Below are 22,846 nucleotides of genomic sequence, written 5' to 3' on the forward strand. Positions count from 1 at the left end.
GATTTGTGTCTTAAGGTGTTATTCTAGTACGAACTCCAGGGCTGTTTGTGACACTTATAGGAATAGCCCAACGGATTGATTGGAAAGAATAACTTTGAGGTGGTTTCGTACCCTACCATAATCTCTTCGTTCGTTCTCCGCTATTAGTGACTTTGGAGTGACTCTTTGTTGCATGTTGAGGGATAGTTATGTGATCCAATTATGCTATTATTGTTGAGGGAACTTGCACTAGCGAAAGTATGAACCATAGGCCTTGTTTCAACGCATTGCAATACCGTTTACGCTCACTTTTATCATTAGTTACCTTGCTGTTTTTACATTTTCAGATTTCAAAAACCTTTATCTACTATCCATACCACTTGTATCACCATATCTTCGCCGAACTAGTGCACCTATACAATTTACCATTGTATTGGGTGTGTTGGGGACACAATAGACTCTTTGTTATTTGGTTGCAGGGTTGCTTGAGAGAGACCATCTTCATCCTACGCCTCCTACGGATTGATAAACCTTAGGTCATCCACTTGAGGGAAATTTGCTACTGTCCTACAAACCTCTACACTTGGAGGCCCAACAACGTCTACAAGAAGAAGGTTATGTAGTAGACATCATTAAACTTAAGCTATTTCCGTTTTTGCGCTTAGAGATCGTGCTAAAGCTTGGTTTTCATCTTTGCCTAAAAATAGTATTGATTCGTGGAATAAGTGCAAAGATGCTTTTATCTCTAAGTATTTTCCTCCTGCTAAGATCATCTCTCTTAGAAACGATATTATGAACTTTAAGCAACTTGATCATGATCAGGTTGCACAATCTTGAGAGAGGATGAAATTAATGATACGTAATTGCCCTACACATGGATTGAATTTATGGATGATTATACAAAAAATTTATGCCAGATTGAATTTTGCTTCTAGAAATCTTTTAGATTCGGTTGCGGGAGGCACTTTTATGCAAATCACTTTAGGAGAAGCTACCAAACTCCTAGATAATATTATGGTTAATTATTCTCAATGGCACGCTGAAAGATCTACTAGTAAAAAAGTTCATGCAATTGAAAAGATTAATGTTTTGAGTGGAAAGATGGATGGACTTATGAAATTTTTTGCTAATAAGAGTTCACTACTGATCCTAATGATATGCCTTTGTCTACTTTGATTGAGAATAATAATGAATCTATGGATGTGAATTTTGTTGGTAGGAACAATTTTGGTAATAACGCGTATAGAGGTAATTTTAATCCTAGGCCGTTTCCTGGTAATTCCTCTAATAATTATGGTAATTCCTACAACAATTCTTATGGAAATTATAATAAGATACCCTCTGATTTTGAATCTAGTATTAAAGAATTTATTAGTTCGCAAAAGAATTTCAATGCTTTGTTGAAGAAAAATTGCTTAAGATTGATGAATTGGCTAGGAACGTGGATAGAATTTCTCTTGATGTTGATTCTTTGAAACTTAGATCTATTCCACCTAAGCATGGTATCAATGAGTCTCTCAAAGCCATGAGAATTTCCATTGATGAGTGCAAAGAAAGAACCGCTAAGATGCGTTCTAAGAAAGATTGCTTTGTGAAAGCGTGTTCTTCTAGTTTTCATGATAATAAAGATGAAGATCTAAAAGTGATTGATGTGTCCCCTATTAAATCCTTGTTTTGAAATATTAATCTTGATAATGATGGGACTGGAGATGAGTCAACTTTAGTTAGAAGGGGTCCCAAAAATTCGGAGTTTTTAGATCTTGATGCAAAAGTTGATAAAAGTGGGATTGGAGAGGTCAAAACTTTAAATATCAATGAACCCACTATCTTGGATTTAAAGGAATTTAATTATGATAATTGCTCTTTGATAGATTGTATTTCCTTGTTGCAATCCGTGCTAAATTCTACTCATGCTTATAGTCAAAATAATGCTTTTACTAAACATATCGTTGATGCTTTGATGCAATCTTATGAAGAAAAACTTGAGTTGGAAGTTTCTATCCCTAGAAAACTTTATGATGAGTGGGAACCTACAATTAAAATTAAAATTAAAGATCATGAATGCTATGCTTTGTGTGATTTGGGTGCTAGTGTTTCCACGATCCCAAAAACTTTGTGTGATTTGCTAGGTTTCCGTGAATTTGATGATTGTTCTTTAAACTTGCACCTTGCGGATTCCACTATTAAGAAACCCATGGGAAAGATTAATGATGTTCTTATTGTTGCAAATAGGAATTTTGTGCCCGTAGATTTCATTGTTCATGATATAGATTGCAATCCTTCATGTCCTATTATTCTTGGTAGACCTTTCCTTAGAACGATTGGTGCAATTATTGATATGAAGGAAGGGAATATTAGATTCCAATTTCTGTTAAGGAGAGGCATGGAACACTTACCTAGAAATAAAATTAAATCACCATATGAATCTATTATGAGAGCCACTTATGGATTGCCTACCAAAGATGGCAATACCTAGATCTATCTTCGCTTTTATGCCTAGCTAGGGGTGTTAAACAATAGCGCTTGTTGGGAGGCAACCCAATTTTATTTTTGTTCCTTGTTTTTTTGCTCCTGTTTAGCAATAAATAATTTATCTAGCCTCTGTTTTGGTTGTGTTTTTTTGTTTAATTAGTGTTTGTGCCAAGTAGAACCGTTGGGAAGACTTGGGGAAAGTCTTTTTGATCTTGCTGTAAAAAACAGAAACTTTAGCGCTCACGATAATTACTGACATTTTTTATTGGAGAGTGCTGTTTAGTTAATTAGTTTTGCAGATGATTAATAGATAAATTCCTCATGCCCAGAAATTTATTTTAGAATTTTTGGGGTTCCAGAAGTTTGCGTTAGTTACAGATTACTACATACTATTCTGTTTTTGACAGATTCTGTTTTTCATGTGTTGTTTGTTTATTTTGATGAATCTATGGCTAGTAATAGAGTTTATAAAGCATAGAGAAGTTGGAATACAGTAGGTTTAACACCAACATAAATAAATAATGAGTTCATTACAGTACCTTGAAGTGGTGTTTTGTTTTCTTTCGCTAACGGAGCGCACGAGATTTTCTTGTTAAGTTTTGTGTTGTGAAGTTTTCAAGTTTTGGGTAAAGATTTGATGGATTATGGAACAAGGAGTGGCAAGAGCCTAAGCTTGGGGATGCCCAAGGCACCCCAAGGTAAATCCAAGGACACCAAAAAGCCTAAGCTTGGGGATGCCCTGGAAGGCATCCCCTCTTTCGTCTTCGTTCATCGGTAACTTTACTTGGAGCTATATTTTTATTCGCCACATGATATGTGTTTTGCTTGGAGCGTCTTGTATGATTTGAGTCTTGGCCTTTTAGTTTACCACAATCATCCTTGCTGTACACACCTTTTGAGAGAGAGACACATGAATTGGAATTTATTAGAATACTCTATGTGCTTCACTTATATCTTTTGAGCTATATAGTTTTTGCTCTAGTGCTTCACTTCATTGAAAACTAACAAACTATAATCTCAGTCATTGAAGCAATTGCAATTTATCATAACATAGGAAAGAGTCAATATCTGAGCTTTTCAGCAAGTCCACATACTCAACCATCTTTTAGTCTTTCACACTTGCTAACACTCACGCAACATTTATGGGTATGAAGTCTTAATCGGACACAGAGAAAGATAGGGGCTTATAGTTTTGCCTCCCAACGTTTTACCTCAAGGGTAATGTCAACAATAATAGTTCATGAAAACTCACATCCAATTAGCCATATATACTAGGATCTTTCCAACATATTGTGCTTGCCAAAAGATAAAATATAAAAAGGAAAGGTTAAGATCACCATGACTCTTATGTAAGGTGGGAGATAAAAGTAAAAGATAGGCCCTTCGCAGAGGGAAGCAGAGGTTGTCATGTGCTTTTATGGTTGGATGCACAAAATCTTAATGCGAAAGAACGTCACTTTATATTGCCACTTGTGATATGGACCTTTATTATGCAGTCCGTCGCTTTTGTTTCTTCCATATCACAAGATCGTATAAAGCTTATTTTCTCCCACACTAATAAGTCATACATATTTAGAGAGCAATTTTTATTACTTGCACCGATGACAACTTACTTGAAGGATCTTACTCAATCCATAAGTAGATATGGTGGACTCTCATGGAAAAACTGGGTTTAGGGATATTTGGAAGCACAAGTAATATCTCTACTTGGTGCAAAGAATTTGGCTAGTATGAGGGGAAAAGGCAAGCTCAATCATGTTGGATGATCCATGATAATATAATTTATCTCAGATGTAAGAAAACATAACACATTACGTTGTCTTCCTTGTCCAACGTCAACTCTTTAGCATATCATTTTTTAGTGAGTGCTCACAATCATAAAAGATGTCCAAGATAGTATATTTATGTGTGAAGACCTCTCTTTCTTTATTACTTCCTATTAATTGCAACGATGACCAAAACTATGTTTGTCAACTCTCAACAACTTTTATTCATAATACTCTTTATATGTGAGCTCATTACTCTCCATAAGATCCTTATGATCTCTTTTATTTCTTTTTATTCTTCTCTCTTTTTATTTTATTCCCTCAAGATCATAGCAAAATAAGCAAGCCCTTGACTCAACACTAATCTTTATTATATAGCTCACAAACTCGATTACATAGAGGGATCATAAAGCAAAACTCACAACTAGATCATACTAAAAACTTTTATTCTACTAAATCAAAATATTATCAGAAGGACCGTACTAAGAAAAACGGTAAAGACGAAGGTGATGGTGATACGATACCGGGGCACCTCCCCAAAGCTTGGCAGTTGCCAAGGGGAGTGCCCATACCCATGTGATTATATCTCTTTTGCCGGTGAAGGAGTTGGAGTTGTTGATGATTTAGGCTTGTCGTCCCTCTTCCAAGGCATAGGCTCACCATCATAGAAGGATGATCGAGTCTTCTAAGTCCTCAAATCTGCAGCCAAACTCATCCTTTTGAATCAATATTCATACTCACAGTTTTGATTTTGCAGGTCATAGATCTGGGCTTGGAGGTGCTCGATTTTCTCATGAAGCTTGAAGATGGCCTCCCCGATGTCCTTGACGTCCAGCTTGTGGTTGTTGGCGAACTCCATGATCATAATGTGATTGGAGTCGAGTCCACACTCCACCATCTCCTGACACTTGAAAACTTGTTGCTCCAATGCCTCGAGCCTTGCCTCCGTGCTTTCGGTCTTCCTTGGTCCCTCAACATCGTGGATGTGCAACAACCCCTCATGCATCTCAATGGTTTGAGGGTGTTGCAACACCTCCGCGAGGTAGGGGTTGATGATTGTTGGTGTCAAAACCGGCGGATCTCGGGTAGGGGGTCCTGAACTGTGCGTCTAAGGCGGATGGTAACAGGAGGCAGTGGACACGATGTTTTACCCAGGTTCGGGCCCTCTTGATGGAGGTAAAACCCTACGTCCTGCTTGATTTATTCTTGATGATATGAGTATTACAAGAGTTGATCTACCACGAGATCGGAGAGGCTAAACCCTAGAAGCTAGCCTTTGGTCTGATTGTTCTTTATTGTGTCCTACGGACTAAAACCCTCCGGTTTATATAGACACCGGAGAGGGTTAGGATTACACAAGGTCGGTTACAAAGGAGGAGATATACATATCCGTATTGCCTAGCTTGCCTTCCACGCCAAGTAGAGTCCCATCCGGACACGGGACGAAGTCTTCAATCTTGTATCTTCATAGTCCAACAGTCCGGCCGAAGGATAGAGTCCGGCTGTCCGGAGACCCCCGAATCCCGGACTCCCTCAATGACCTTCTCGAAGAACTTGTCCTTGGGGGCACTTGAAGACGACATGATGACCTAGATCTGTGAGAAACACAGCTCGAAACAAAGACGAGAGATATTTGCGTGATACAGGAGTCAAAACCTCTGGGAGATTATATAATGAATTTTTACCAACCAAAATACGTAACGTGCAAGAAAACGGAGTCCGGAGAGCGCACGAGGTGCCCACGAGGCAGGGGGCACGCCCAGGGGGTAGGGCGTGCCCCCCACCCTCGTGGATCCCTCGTGTCCTTCCCGGACTGCTTCTTATTTTTCTATTTTTCTAAATATTACAAAACGGAGAAAAATTGCCATTAGAACTGTTTTGGAGTTGGTTTACTTACCGTACCACATACCTATTCCTTTTCGGAGTCTAAAACGTTCCGGAAAGTGTCCCTTATGTATTCCTCCGGGGTTACGGTTTCAATAACATTGGTTTCAACATTTATACGATTGCCTAAGATATAATGTTTGATTCTTTGACCGTTCACCACCTTCGGATTTGTGCCTTCGAAGTTGTTGATTTTTATGGCACTGGAACGATATACCTCCTCGATAACGTAAGGACCTTCCCATTTAGAGAGTTCTCCTGCAAAAAATCTTAAACGAGAGTTGTATAACAATACAGTCACCTACATTAAACTCACGCTTTTGTATCCTTTTGTCATGCCATATTTTAAATTTTTCTTTAAACAATTTGGCATTCTCATAGGCTTGGGTTCTCCATTCATCAAGTGAGCTAATGTCAAATAACCTTTTCTCACCGGCAAGTTTAAAATCATAATTAAGCTCTTTAATAGCCCAATAATCCTTATGTTCTAGTTCGAGAGGTAAGTGACATGCTTTTCCATAAACCATTTTATACGGAGACATACCCATAGGATTTTTATATGCAGTTCTATTGACCCATAATGCATCATCAAGTTTCTTGGACCAATTCTTTCTAGATCTATTAACAGTCTTTTGCAAAATTAATTTGAGTTCTCTATTAGTCAATTCTACTTGACCACTAGACTGTGGGTGATAAGGAGATGCAATTCTATGATTAACATCATACTTAGCAAGCATTTTATGGAAAGTGGCATGAATAAAATGTGAACCACCATCAGTCATTAAATATCTAGGGACTCCAAACCTCGGAAAAGTAACTTCTTTAAGCATCTTAATAGAGGTGTTATGATCGACACTACTAGTTGGAATAGCTTCTACCCACTTAGTAAGGTAATCAACAGCAACTAAAATATGTGTATATCCATTAGAGGTAGGAAAAGGTCCCATATAATCAAAGCCCCAAACATCAAATGGTTCAATAACAAGTGAATAATTCATAGGCATTTCTTGACGTCTACTAATATTACCAATTATTTAACATTCATCACAAGATACAACAAACTTACGGGCATCCTTGAAGAGAGTTGGCCGATAAAAACCGGATTGCAATACCTTATGTGCAGTTCTATCTCCAGCATGGTGTCCTCCATAAGCCTCAGAGTGACACTTGCGTAGGATCTATTCATGTTCATGCTCAGGTACACAATGTCTAATAATACCATCTACTCCTTCTTTATAAAGATGTGGGTCATCCCAAAAGTAATGTCTCAAATCATAGAAGAACTTTTTCTTTTGCTGGTATGTGAAACTAGATGGTATAAATTTAGTAACAATATAATCAGCATACCATGGAGCAGTTCGAGAAGCATTTATGACATTTAATTGTTCATCAGGAAAGCTATCATCAATAGGTAGTGGGACATCAAGAATATTCTCTAACCTAGACAAGTTGTCTGCAACGGGGTTCCCAGCTCCCTTTCTATCAATAATATGCAAATGAAATTCTTGTAGCAAGAGAACCCATCTAATAAGTCTGGGTTTAGCATCTTTATTTTCCATAAGATATTTAATAGCAGCATGATCCGTGTGAAGTTTTACTAGCATATTGAATAACATTTAATTTCTTGTCAACTCTTTGCCCTAGAACAACACCTACAACATAATCATTAGCATCACACATAATTTCAAAAGGTAAATTCCAATCAGGTGGCTGAACAGGTGCAGAGATCAATGCTTTCTTAAGTATTTCAAATGCTTCTACACAATCATTATCAAAGACGAACGGTATATATTTTTGTAATAAATTAATCAGAGGCTGAGAAATTTTTGAGAAGTCCTTAATGAACCTCCTATAAAAGTCGGCATGACCAAGGAAACTTCTTATACCTTTGATGTCCTTGGGACACGGCATCTTTTCAATAGCATCAACTTTATCTTTATCAACTTCAATGCCTCTTTCAAAAAATTTGTGCCCCAAGACAATACCTTCATTAACCATAAAGTGGCATTTCTCCCAATTCAAGACAAGGTTAGTTTCTTCACATCTCTACAAAACTCGATCAAGGTTGCTTAAGCTATCATCAAAAGAGGATCCATAAACAGAGAAATCATCCATGAATACCTCACAAATCTTTTCACAAAAATCAGAAAATATAGCCATCATGCATCTTTGAAAGGTAGCAGGTGCATTACATAAACCAAAAGGCATACGTCTATAAGCAAAAGTACCGAAAGGGCAAGTAAAAGTGGTCTTAGATTGATCATCAGCTGATACAGGTATTTGAGAGAAACCAAAATAACCATCCAGAAAGCAAAAATGTGTATGTTTGGATAATCTTTCTAGCATTTGATCGATGAAAGGTAAGGGGTAATGATCTTTTCAGTAGCCATATTTAATTTGCGGAAACCAATTACCATCCTATAACCTGTAATGATTCTTTGCGGAATCAATTCATCTTTATCGTTAGGAACGACAGTAATACCTCTCTTCTTAGGAACACAATGGACGGGACTTGCCCACTGACTATCAGCAATGGGATAAATTATACCTGCCTCAAGGAGCTTTAGTATTTCTTTTCTTACCACTTCTTTCATCTTAGGATTCAGTCGTTGTTGGTGATTAATAACTGGTCTGGCATCTTTTTCCAAATTTATTTTGTGTTGACATAGAGTGGGACTAATGCCCTTAAGATCATCAAGAGTATATCCAATAGCAGCACGGTGCTTCTTCAGAGTTTTCAATAATTTTTCTTCCTCCTTCTCTGAAAGGTTAGCACTAATAATAACAGGATATATCTTCTTTTCATCAAGATAAGCATATTTAAGAGTATCAGGCAATGGTTTAAGCTCAAACACGGGATCACCCTTGGCAGGTTGTGTTTCAGAATAGGTCCCTGTTTAAAGAACACCTCATCTATTTCCCTTATTTCATTCATAAACATATCATTTTCATGGTCTAGCAAATATTGTTCTAAGGGATCACTAGGAGGTACGGCAATAGAAGCAAGACCAATAATTTCATCTTTACTAGGCAGTTCCTCTTCACGGTGTTGTCTACGAAATTTAGAAAAGTTGAACTCATGAGACATATCACCTAAACCAATAGTAACAACATCCTTTTTGCAGTCTATCCTAGCATTAACAGCGTTTAAGAAGGGTCTACCAAATATAATGAGACAAAAACTATCTTGTGGGGAACCAAGAACAAGAAAATCAGTAGGATATTTAGTTTTCCCACACAAGACTTCAACATCTCTAACAATCCCAATTGGTGAAATAGTATCTCTATTGGCAAGTTTAATTGTGACATCAATATCTTCTAATATCATGCATAATTTCTCTATATAAGTCAATAGGTATTGCACTAGCACTAGCACCCATATCACACAAGCCATGATAACAATGATCTCCTATTTTAACAGAAATAACAGGCATGCCTACCACATGTCTATGTTTATCTTTAGCACAAGGTTTAGCAATTCTAGCAGTTTCATCACAAAAATAAATAACATGCCCATCAATATTATCAGCCAAGAGATCCTTAACAATAGCAATATTAGGTTCAACTTTAACTTGCTCAGGGGGTGTATAAGTTCTAATATTGCTTTTACGAACCATAGTTGAAGCTTTAGCATGATCTTTTATCCTAACAGGAAAAGGTGGTTTCTCAACATAAGCAGTAGGAACAATAGGATCATTATAAGTGATAGTCTTTCTTCAACTTTAATAGGTGCAACTACTTTTACTTCAATGGGAGGATTATATTTAAACCACTTCTCCTCAGGGAGATCAACATGAGTAGCAAAAGATTCACAGAAAGAAGCTACTATTTCAGAGTCAAGTCCATATTTAGCGCTAAATTTACGGAAAACATTGATATCCATAAAAGATTTAACACAATCAAACTTAGGTGTCATACCTGACTCCTTACCTTCGTCGAGATCCCAATCTTCAGATTTGCGTTTAATTCTTTCCAATAAATCCCATTTGAATTCAATAGTCTTCATCATAAAAGAGCCAGCACAAGAAGTATCGAGCATGGTGCGATTGTTATCAAAAAGCCGAGCATAAATTTTTTGGATAATCATTTCTCTTGAAGCTCATGATTGGGGCATGAATATAACATTGATTTAAGCCTCCCCCAAGTTTGAGCGATGCTTTCTCCTTCGCGAGGCCAAAAATTATATATATAATTACGATCACGATGAACAAGATGCATAGGATAAAACTTCTGATGAAATTCCAATTTCAATCGTTTGTAGTTCCATGATCCCATATCATCACATAGCCTATACCATGTCAATGCATCTCCCTCCAAAGATAAAGGGAAGACCTTCTTCTTGATAACATCATCGGGCATACCTGCAATCTTAAATAATCCACAAACTTCATCCACATATATTAGGTGCTCATCAGGATGTAATGTTCCATCTCTTGCAAAAGGATTAGCTAGCAGTTTTTCTATCATACCCGAAGGAATTTCAAAGTAGACATTTTCATTTTCAGTAGGTTCAGTAGGTTGAGGAGCAACTCTTTGCTCTACTGGTCGGGGTGAAGATACCCCGAACAAGCCCCTCAAAGGATTACTTTCCATAGTAACAAGTGACAGTAAATTTCAGCACACTGTATAAAATTTTTCTTACCAAATTCCACCTACCAAAGGCGCTTCACCCCCCGGCAACGGCGCCAGAAAAGAGTCTTGATGACCCACAAGTATAGGGGATCTATCATAGTCCTTTCGATAAGTAACAGTGTCGAACCCAACGAGGAGCAAAAGGAAATGATAAGCGGTTTTCGGCAAGGTATTCTCTGCAAGCACTGAAATTATAGGTAATAGATAGTTTTGTCATAAGATAATTTGTAACGAGCAACAAGTAAAAAAAGTAAATAAAGTGCAGCAAGGTGGCCCAATCCTTTTTGTAGCAAAGGACAAGCCTGGACAAACTCTTATATAGAAAAAAGTGCTCCCGAGGACACACGGGAATATCGTCAAGCTAGTTTTCATCACGTTCATATGATTCGCGTTCAGTACTTTGATAATTTGGTATGTGGGTGGACCGGTGCTTGGGTACTGTCCTTACTTTGACAAGCATCCCACTTATGATTAACCTCTATTGCAAGCATCCGCAACTACAACAAAAGTATTAAGGTAAACCTAATCATAGCATGAAACATATGGATCCAAATCAGCCCCTTACGAAGCAACGCATAAACTAGGGTTTAAGCTTCTGTCACTCTAGCAACCCATCATCTACTTATTACTTCTCAATTCCTTCCTCTAGGCCCAAATAATGGTGAAGTGTCATGTAGTCGACGTTCACATAACACCACTAGAGGAGAGAGAACATACATCTCATCAAAATATCGAACGAATACCAAATTCACATGACTACTAATAGCAAGACTTCTCCCATGTCCTCAGGAACAAACGTAACTACTCGCAAAGCATATTCATGTTCATAATCAGAGGGGTATTAATGTACATATAGGATCTGAACATATGATCTTCCACCAAGTAAACCAACTAGCATCAACTACAAGGAGTAATCAACACTACTAGCAACCCGCAGGTACCAATCCCAGACTTAGAGACAAGAATTGGATACAAGAGATGAACTAGGGTTTGAGAGGAGATGGTGCTGGTGAAGATGTTGATGGAGATTGGCCCCCTCCCGACGAGAGGAGCGTTGGTGATGACGATGGTGATGATTTTCCCCTCCCGGAGGGAAGTGTCCCTGGCAGAACAGCTCCGCCGGAGCCCTAGATTGGTTCCGCCAAGGTTCCGCCTCGTGGCGGCGGAGTCTCGTCCCGAAAGCTTTTTTATGATTTTTTTTCCTCAATGAAAGACTCCATATCGCAAAATATGGGCATCGGAGGGCCACCAGGGGGCCCACGAGGCAGGGGGCACGCCCAGGGGGGTAGGCGCGCCCCCCACCCTCGTGGCTGGTGAGTGGCCCCCCTCTGGTACTTCTTGCACTCAGTATTTTTTATATATTTTGAAAATAACTTCCGTGAAGTTTCAAGACTTTTGGAGCTGTGCAGAATAGGTCTAATATTTTCTCCTTTTCCAGCCCAGAATCCTAGCTGCAGGCATTCTCCCTCTTTATGTAAACCTTGTAAAATAAGAGAGAATAGACATAAGTATTGTGACATAATGTGTAATAACAACCCATAATGCAATAAATATCGATATAAAAGCATAATGCAAAATGGACGTATCACTAACGGCACAGGGGCTTCGCCTAAGCACTACGACGAAATGACTGAGGTGGATTATGGTTGAGGGGGGCACCGCACACGGCTAAGGGATCAATGATCAACTTGTGTGTCTATGGGGTGCCCCTTGGCCACGTATATAAAGGATGGATGGAGGAGGAGGCCGGCCCTCATAGGGCGCACCCAAAATGTGGAGTCCTACTAGGACTCCCTAGTCCTAGTAGGATTCCACCTCCCACATGGAATAGGAAAAAGGGAAGGGAGAAGGAGAAGGAAGGAAGGGGGCGCCCCCTTTCCCTAGTCCAAATTCGGACCAGTCCATGGGGAAGGGGCGCGGCCACCCTTGAGGCCTTTCTCTCCTTTCCCGTATGGCCCATTAAGGCCCAATACGAATTCCCGTAACTCTCCGGTACTCCAAAAAATACCCGAATCACTCGAAACCTTTCCGATGTCCGAATATAGCCTTCCAACATATCGATGTTTACGTCTCGACCATTTTGAGACTCCTCGTCTTTCCCCCAATCTCATCCGGGACTCCGAACAAAGTTCGGTCATCAAATCACATAAGTCATAATACAAATCATCACAGAACATTAACCGTGCGGACCCTACGGGTTCAAGAACTATGTAGACATGACCGAGACTCATCTCCAGTCAATAACCAATAGTGGAACCTGGATGCTCATATTGGTTCCTACATATTCTACGAAGATCTTTATCGGTCAAACCGCATAACGATATACGGTGTTCCCTTTGTCATCGGTATGTTACTTGCCCGAGATTCGATCATCGGTATCTCAATACCTCGTTCAATCTCGTTACCGGCAAGTATCTTTACTCATTCCATAATGCATCATCCCGTAACTAACTCATTAGTCACATTGCTTGCAAGGCTTATGGTGATGTGCATTACCGAGAGGGCCCAGAGATACCTCTCCGATACTCGGAGTGACAAATCCTAATCTTGATCTATGCCAACTCAACAAACACCATCGGAGACACTTGTAGAGCATCTTTATAATGACCCAGTTACATTGTGACGTTTGATAGCACACAAGCTGTTCTTCCGGTATTCGGGAGTTGCATAATCTCATAGTCTGAGGAACATGTATAAGTCATGAAGAAAGCAATAGCAATGAAACTGTAACGATCATCGTGCTAAGCTAACGGATGGGTCAAGTCAATCACATCATTCTCTAATGATGTGATCCCGCTTATCAAATGACAACTCTTTGTCCATGGCTAGGAAACTTAACCATCTTTGACTAATGAGCTAGTCAAGTAGAGGTATACTAGTGACACTCTGTTTGTTTATGTATTCACACATGTACTAAGTTTCCGGTTAATACAATTCTAGCATGAATAATAAAAATTTATCATGATATAAGGAAATATAAATAACAACTTTATTATTGCCTGTAGGGCATATTTCCTTCATTTTATGGTATAGATTGCAAAATAAACAGAAATAGAAATAGCTTGTTGATGGGAGTTTAATATAATAGAGAATAGACCCGTGGGCCATAGGTTTCACTAGTGGCTTATCTCAAGATAGCAAATTCTATGGTGGGTGAACAAATTACTGTCGAGCAATTGATAGAAAAGCAAATAATTATGAGAATATCTAGGCATGATCATGTATATAGGCATCACGTCCACGACAAGTAGACCGAAACGATTTTGCATCTACTACTATTACTCCACACATCGACCGCTATCCAGCATGCATCTAGAGTATTAAGTTCATAAGAACAGAGTAACGCATTAGGCAAGATGACAAGATGACATGATGTGGAGGGATAAACTCAAGCAATATGATATAAACCCCATCTTTTTATCCTCGATGGCAACAATACAATACGTGCCTTGCTGACCCTGCTGTCACTGGGAAAGGACACCGCAAGATTGAACCCAAAGCTAAGCACTTCTCCCATTACAAGAAAGATCAATCTAGTAGGCCAAACCAAACTGATAATTCGAAGAGACTTGCAAAGATATTTAAATCATGCATAAAAGATTTCAGAGAAGAATCAAATATTATTCATAGATAATCTTGATCATAAACCCACAATTCATCGGATCTCGACAAACACACTGCAAAAAGAATTACATCGAATAGATCTCCAAGAGAATCGAGGAGAACTTTGTATTGAGATCCAAAGAGAGAGAAGAAGCCATCTAGCTAATAACTATGGACCCGAAGGTCTGTGGTAAACTACTCACACATCATCAGAGAGGCTATGGTGTTGATGTAGAAGCCCTCCATGATCGATTCCCCCTCCAGCAGAGCGTCCAAAAAGGCCCCAAGATGGGATCTCACGGGTACAGAAGGTTGCGGCGGTGGAAATAGGGTTTCGTGGTGCTCCTGGATGTTTTTAGGGTATATGGGTATATATAGGAGGAAGAAGTACGTCGGTGGAGCTGCAAGGGGCCCACGAGGGTGGTGGCGCGCCTACCCCCCTGGGCGCGCCCTCCTGCCTCGTGGCCTCCTCGCTTCTTTCTTGACGTCCACTCCAAGCCTCCCGGATCACGTTTGTTCCAAAAATAACTCTCCCGAAGGTTTCATTTCGTTTGGATTCCGTTTGATATTCCTTTTAAGCGGAACACTAAAATATGTAAAAAAAATAGCAATTTGCACTGGGCCTTTGGTTAATATGTTAGTCCCAAAAATAATATAAAAAGGTATATTAAAGCCCATTAAACATCCAAAACAGATAATATAAAAGCATGGAACAATCAAAAATTATAGATACGTTGGAGATGTATCAGGCCCATAGTTTTCATTAGAGCCTTCGCTCTCATAGTAATAGCATACGATGGGTAGATAAATTACCGTTGGGCAATTAATAGAAAAATACATAGTTATGACGATATTCATGGAAATGGGCATGTTTATAGGGATTACATCCATGACAAGTAGACCGACCGATGCCTGCATCTACTACTATTACTCCACCCATCGATCGCTATCTAGCATGCATCTAGGGAATTAAGTTCATGACAAACAGATTAACGTTTTAAGCAAGATGACATAATGTAGATAGAATAAAACCAAGCAATATGATTAAACAACAAGCCAAAAACAAGCAAAAACCCATCGATCGCTATCTAGCATGCATATAGGCATTACATTTAGGGTTTAGGGTTTGCTATTGATATTCTGGAAAGTCAAAAACAAGCAAATACCAGCAACTGGCACTGGGTACTGAGTTGATAGGTTAGTCCCTCCAAAATATATAAAATTGCATATAAAGCATCTAAGATAGATAATATAATAGCATGAAACAATAAAAAATTATAGATATGTTGGAGACGTATCACACTTTTACTTCACGAGTCTTGTCACCGCCACTTATGGAGACGGCGGATGGAGGACGCGGTCGCCGGAAGGGAACAATAAGGACTTGAACGGCGGATGCCGCCATAGTCTAGGTTTAGATACGCCCCCATTTTTTCTAAATGGAAACTATCCGAAATGTAACGAATGTGCTCTGGTTTGTATGAATATCATCCGGTTTGCATGAATTCCACCAAATTTATTTAAACTTGATTTGAAACGTATGCAGATAGCTTTGGATGGCCGGTTCTTCTATCCGTGTCTGCGGATGGACGCAGGAGAAATTTAAGGGTGAACGCTGGACATGCCCTAAGGGCATCTCCAACGCCGACACACAAACCTCCCGCATCAGTCCAGGTCACGTTGTCCGGATCGGGGAAGCCATCCAACGCCGTCCTATACCGGTCTGCGACGTGATTTCTCCCGCAAACCGGAGACAAAATGGGGAGGTTTGCAGGAGTCCGAACCGCTGTCACGTCGGCTTCTGACTTCCCTGGCCCATCAAAACCCCTTCCCCGCCCGCGTGCGCTTCCTGCCTGCCGCCCAACTGCCCGCATTCATGCCGCTGTAGAGCGCACCGCTTCACATTGAAGGCAACTCAGGGTGGATGCGACCTCTCACTGCCTCCGCCATTGAAGCGGTGCACCGGCCGAGGGCGTCGCCCGCTGCACGCCCGGCTTAACGAGCCTGCTCTCCGCATTCAAGCGCCTCCATTAAACCCGTGTGGAAGCCCAGAAGCCTATTTCAGCTACACGTCCGTTCACGAGCAGGCCGACATTAAACGCAACGTCGGGCCTGCTCCTCCCATCCACCCTCTATTTAAACGAGGCTAGGCGCCGGACAAGAATCGCATCACTCCGCCGCTCCCCATCTCCTCCTTGCACCATGTTCTCCACTCTTTTGATGGCATCCGACGAGCCGAAAGAGTAGTTCTTTGACATAAAAGCCGGCTGGGCGGCCCACCGAGTCCGCTGGATACGAGCGAGACAGCTCGGTGCTACACCTCCAAGCCCGACGGAGCAAGCTGCCACCTCAAGCCGGCGTGTGGTTCAGCAAACTCGCCGCTCGAAGCCAGTTCGCAGAGGAGTGCCGAGTTGCTCCAGGCCGGCACATCGGGGAGCACAGAGGCACGGGCATCATCACTGCCGCCGACGATGGCGCATCGTACCACGCCACGAGTGCCTTTGACCGCGCCATCCGCCATCACGTGTGCGTAGGCCCACCATACAGGTATTGAAAGAAGCTGGTTGCGCGGATGTCGACGAGGTGGCGGCCTGCACGTCCGCGTCCGTCACCATCATCAACGAGAAGTGGAATAGGGGAGGCGGTCGCTGCTTGTATCCCACGGAGGCCACCGCAGGCGCTTCACTGACTTGTACATCCAGTGACATGTCCTGGTCTTTATCTTAGACCATCTTGGGAACACCTGTCTGGGCTCCACGGAAGCACCCTTCCCCTCCGGCTGAAACACCATCTTTGCCACTTCGATGAGTGGCGCAGCCGAATATAGGGAAGATACTGAGAAAGAATATGCCTCCGGGACTCGCGGTTGGCTGGTGAGCGGGCTGCCGAACATGGGGAAGACAAAGGGATCCGCCGCGGTCGGCCATAGACTAGTGTAGTGTATCCATGTATTGGGAGTGGAACTCTGCGCGATTGTACATGCACATAGTTTTACCTTTTTAGTTAAAATATTTCCAAAATGTAACCGTTTTCATTTGGTTTGTATAAAATCCGGCTGTGCTTTTATGAATTTCACCCAATTTGTTAAAAGTGAGTTTGCAATGAATATGGCTAGCGTTGGATGACGGTCTCGTACATCTGTGTTTGCGGACCGAGGAAATTTGCAAGCAGCCGTTGAAGATACTCTGAGCCTTTTGGAATGCTGCTGTGTGCGCAAGTGCGCATGGGATGGACCAGGTTACAGGCCGGCCCAGGGTATCCTCCGTGCACCTGCACTGTCAGGATCTGATCCACCAATGGACGGATACGAGTCCTTTTCCGTATCGCTGTGGGGGCTTGATGGGGTTGCTCCAGCGTGCCGGGGATGTGCTGTGCTGTGCCGTGCCGTGCCTACCACCTTTTCATTATCAGCAAAGTTATTGGCCGATGATATGATGTCGCACCGACGACACAAATCGCACATTTTCGAAGAAAAAATGAAGAAGATTGTGGAGGCTACGTTCAGCACTGATACGTTATAATCATTTTGTGGATTTAGAAAGTGGTATGGAATCATTTGTTGCCGTCGGTTGGCATGATCACGGGCCGGGAGTTACGCAAAGGTGTCCCCTTCTCTTTATTCTACGTAAATGGGAAAGATATATTTTTTTGACGGGAAAGATATTTTGTTACAATTCTCACTCGATCTGCCAGCCCCTGTCGATTCTGTTTAGCTGCTAAAAAGCAATCGTTTGTCATTGTGCCCGCATAAGTAAGCAGAGTAAAAAGAGAGATTTTCTCTTACTAATCCTCGCATCGGTTCTTTTTTCCAATCGAGGTTGTGTGTACAACTGCTAACACATGCAAGTTAGCAAACTTTCTACTACCATTATGTACGTACAGGTACAGCCCGTGTCCGTGTCGGCACTGGGCGCTCGATCTTGTCACGACACGGCACACGCCACGGCGACGAGCTCGTGCGGCCGCCGTCAATGGCTGCGGCTACCTTAGTCTTTAGTGCGTCGAGGTTGGCGAGGACCTTTTACTGAGCTGCCGCCGCCGCTGGCGGCTGCCGGTGCTGCCGCCGCGCCTCCCCGGAGGAGACGAGGAGGGCCTTCTCAAGGCACCTCTCGACCTGGTACCCGCCGCCGTGGCCCGCCTCCCTCTCCAGGTGCCGGCAGTAGCTCCGGAACACGCTCACGCTGACGTTGAGCCGGAACCGCATCAGGAAGAGGAAGTCCAGCTCCAGCGAGCTCAGCTCCGCCGCGCCCAGCCCGCCCACCGCCGCGAAGTAGGAGTTCTTGTAGTTCCTGTCCTCCACGAACTTGGAGGCCACCAGGATGGCCGCGGTGAGCAGGCGCTGCGCGTTGGTCGCCACGACGCGCACCGCCCCGGCGCCGTCGCCGCCGCGGCGGAGCCGGTCCAGGTAGGCGTACGCCACCACGTACACCTGCGGCGACACGTGCGCGTACCGGGAGAACCGCTCCAGGAACTCCCGCATGCCCATGTCCAGCACCGTGCCGCCGTCGAAGGCCGCGGCCCTCCTCGCGTCCTCGCCGGGCGCCGCATGGCCATGGGCGCCGGCCAAGGCCCTCTCGTTGCGCGCGATGTGCCGCTCCAGCAGAGACGCGAGCACCGACACGACCACCGCCGGCGAGAGCGCCGCCATCGCGCCGTCGTCGCCGCCGCAGGGGAAGCCATACCCGTCCGACTCCGACCCTAGCTCGGCGGAAGCCATTTCTGGAAGAATTCTCTGGCGGTCACGGCTCACGAGGATCTTGGACGCACGCAAAGCTTGGCTGGTTCCTACCGCCACGCCCGCACCACGTACACTCCAAGGCCTCGAGGGCGCCGATACTTAAGCATTTGAGTGGGCGGCGGGGCGTGGGCCAGCGGCTAAACAATGGAGGTTGGAGGAAAGGACGGCGAAAGCGATGGCCAGCGCGGCATTAACATAATCGCAGCGTGCACGTAACAGGGGGGGCAAAGGACGACGGAGAGGAAGGCTTCACGCACCTTCTTCGACCTTGGTTTAGAGGGTCTGAGATTACGAAGCGGATTCGGGCGCGATGGGCTTGTCCGGCGGTGCGGTTGGAGTGGCATCCGTGATCGCAGAGGCCGGTGCCAAATTGTCTTTGTCGGTGTCTGCCGGTGCCGGTGGATCGCCGTACGGCCATTAACTATTCCTGACCTCCTCTCCCTGCGTACGTGCTGCTCCCTGCTGTTCTGGTATGGGCGTCTGGATGGCACGCGTGACGCGTGGGCGTGGGCGTGGGCGTGGACGGATCCGCTTGCTTGCTTGCTTGCTTGCGAGAGAATAGATTGTCATTGTTAATGGCGCGATGGGGGCTTCGGTTAAGACATCGCAATGCACCGCCGGAGACAATGTGGTTGGACACGCCCTAACTAACAGCACTTAACCACTTGGTCGCACGTTTTTATATTTGTATAAATTCGTCAAACTCCCATCCAAATCTAAAAAATGCCAGATAAACAGCAGCGGAAAGGTCGTAACTTTTCAGAGTGGGCATTCGGGTATCTCGATTTTTTTCGGTCTTCGCGCTATTCAGGTTCTCTCTCTTCTTTTTTCTTTTCTTTTTTGCGGACAAGCAATTCACAACAGTATAAGAAATAGAAAAGTTCATAATGATGATAATGAAACTATAAATTATTATTTGAAGAAAATTAAGAATCTTCGCAACGTGGTTCTGGTCAAGAGAAGCATTCCAACGAGGCATCATGAACTTTATCATCGAGCTAAAGTGGAATCCGCAAAGTAAAGGTATGCCTTTAGTATGTTTTCCTAGTTTTTTCGGTCTCAAGGTTCTTGCTGGGAGATCAGATTAAAAGGTCGATACACATACTATCCAAAGGGGTTATTTGGCGCTAACTCGATCACATTGTGCTTAGATTGCTCAAATATTTTCATGTGTTTCATCCTCCATTTTGGCTAATCTTGGTTGGTTCTATATATGAGTACTTTCAACTTGTCTCTTATATCTTCAAAGGAGGCAAGATGATCAAAAGCAGGAGGGCGTAGAGAAAGATATGCGTTCTCGTGTAGGATGTTTTTGTTATTTTTGTGTATCGGAAGTCCCAGACCAACCTTCGGGTGGACCTAGGGGCTAGTCCGAATGTTGTACGGACCTTCGCGAGATGGACATCCAGGAGGATCCAATAACTCTGTTTTACTCATTTCACCTAGATGTTTGGTTCAAAACCTTCAAACGGAACTTTGGGAGAGCTCAAGAGCCCCAACGGGCAGGTTTGGTTGCTCCCTATATAAAGGGGCCTTCTTAAGTATCTCATGGATCTAGGAGTCATGTGTTGACCACGTTCATTGTTCCCCTTTTCTTGCATCCCTCCATTGCAAAAGTTGCTTTGGCTGAGGTTTCAGCGAGAGAAATAGAGAGAGAGAGAGAGAGAGATTTGAACATATCTTTGTTTCTATTCGAATATTTTTGGCTCTCTGCATCGATTTGTTCAAGTGGGACTCCGAGAGTTTTTTACTCTTGGAGGCCACCGCCTGGTGTATGGTTCGGTGATCTCTTGGTGGAGTTTTCTAAGTGGCACGAGTTGCTCCTTTGTGGATATTGTGAAGTGGTTGTGGAGCTTGTCATCTCCGGACTGAAGGAAGAATCTAGTCATAGTGAAGGGAGTCCATACTTGGTTTGCTGAGGCTCTCAGAGAATAAGGTGACACAGAGGGTCCTTGGTGGTCCTCTGCCTCTCCATTGGAGAGTAGAGTATTAGTGAATACTTGAAGTCCAGTAAAAAATATGTTATCCCTTGTCACATTTAATTTCCATAATTATACTTGATACTCCCTTCGTTCACAAATGTAAGATGTTTTGGCAGTTTAATAGAGGGTGTACCATTGATAAAATGTGTGCTTGCTAGTTTCCTTTAGGTGGTTATCTTATTTAACTTAAGTAGCTAACACACTTCGTAAGCCTAGCATATTCATGATTTATGCATGAAAAGTTTCCACCTAATTTATTTTCTGTTTAGGATAAGACACATTCCTAAGATTATCAAAACACCTATTATTCCCCCTTCAATGCGACATCTAGGCCTTTCTAGTAACCAAATAATGTGAAAAGCGATAGAAATCAAAATAAGCATCCATGTAGTGAAATCAAGACATAGGGAGGTCATGGATATTAGGAGAGGACTCTGTCACATGAGACATATAGTAAAAGAAAAATGGTGATGATAGGTTAATGATTATATTATTGGTTAATTGCTTTGGGGGAGTGCTATCTTCTCTTCCTTCTTTCACCCAAAAATTGTCTACTCATCCAAGTAGTTGGAGTTGATTTGATCTCTTTCTATCGTCTAAATTTTTTAATGTCCCATGTGAAATCTCTTTAAAGAAAAAATACATGGACATACAAGGAATATAAATGCAAATGAAGTATCTACATGTAATTTGGTACACTATGAAATCCTTATTCCCGAGTTTATGATCTTGAATTTTGGTACTTACTCCCTCTATCTGGGCTTATTAGACCTCCTCGTATTTTGGGTCAAATTTTCACCATCTATTTGATTAATAAAATATAAATGACATGCTAGAAAAAGTATATTATTCAATTTATATTTAAGACATGTTTCCAATAGTACATTTTTTGTGACACATAGTTTCCATTATGTTAGATAAATATATGGTCAAACTTTAGTCCAAAATAAAAGGGGGGCTAATAAACCCGGTCGGAGGGAATGATATGTAACTGATAGCTAGTAATGGACAAAGAGTATCAACTAAAGAGGAGAGGTGAATAGGTGAATTCATGTAATTAAAGGGTTCACTAAATACAAGTCGTCTAACTGGATAACCCTGCATGATGCAATAATATAACGATTCTATAAGCACAACAAAAGATAGGCTTACTACGGATAAGCAATATGGTCAACTATAGAGCGCTCAAACAAACATATATCTAAAATCCAAATCCTTAGAGGATTCTATTTCATAGTTGGGTGAATTTCACTAAGATCTAGCCTTATTTTACTTGAGTTTCGGTCACAATTCAAAGTCTGAGCTCTGGCCTCTTTGAGTCGTGTAATTTTAAACATAAGAATAGAAAAATACATGAATTTTATAGGAATCCACGTGTAAAATAAAGGATTGAAAAACCACATGAAAATTTAAAATGAATTGTTTGAATGGTAGAATCACAAAAAACACATGAATTTAAGTAACGACGATCCATCGCCAGCTATAGTTACTGACCCATGCATCATGCTTTGCCTCGATCATACGCATAGGAATAAAAGAAATTGATGCTAAATGTCTTACATTTTCCCCTTTGAAATATCATGCAATGAAAATCGTTGTGATTTTCCTTTGCTTCATTCCAATGAGACAAATTGTGCTACAGTGAGAAAATGCATATGAGTTCTAATCCTCTGTTTTTATTCCAAATCAAAGAGAGTTTGATAGTATGATCACGATGCAATCTTCCCCCTTCAACAAACTTCCCATGGAAAGTTCATGAGCTTGGATGCTCTCGAACAACTTCAGGCATT

At 42.0% G+C, this 22,846-nt stretch overlaps 1 protein-coding gene across 1 annotated transcript; it reads right to left on the reverse strand.

The window, feature by feature from the left end:
- Nucleotides 1-18,050: 18,050 nt before the first annotated feature.
- Nucleotides 18,051-19,278, reverse strand: LOC125533862 (cyclin-P2-1-like). The gene has a single exon (XM_048697193.2). It carries the CDS (start codon nt 19,051-19,053, stop codon nt 18,358-18,360), a length of 696 nt encoding a protein of 231 aa, XP_048553150.2. The 5' UTR covers nt 19,054-19,278; the 3' UTR covers nt 18,051-18,357.
- Between the last annotated feature and the right edge of the window lie 3,568 nt (nt 19,279-22,846).

The sequence above is a fragment of the Triticum urartu genome, chromosome 2A, assembly GCF_056163025.1.
Source record: "Triticum urartu cultivar PI428250 chromosome 2A, HENAU_Tu73, whole genome shotgun sequence".
In the NCBI taxonomy this organism is placed as follows: domain Eukaryota; kingdom Viridiplantae; phylum Streptophyta; class Magnoliopsida; order Poales; family Poaceae; genus Triticum; species Triticum urartu.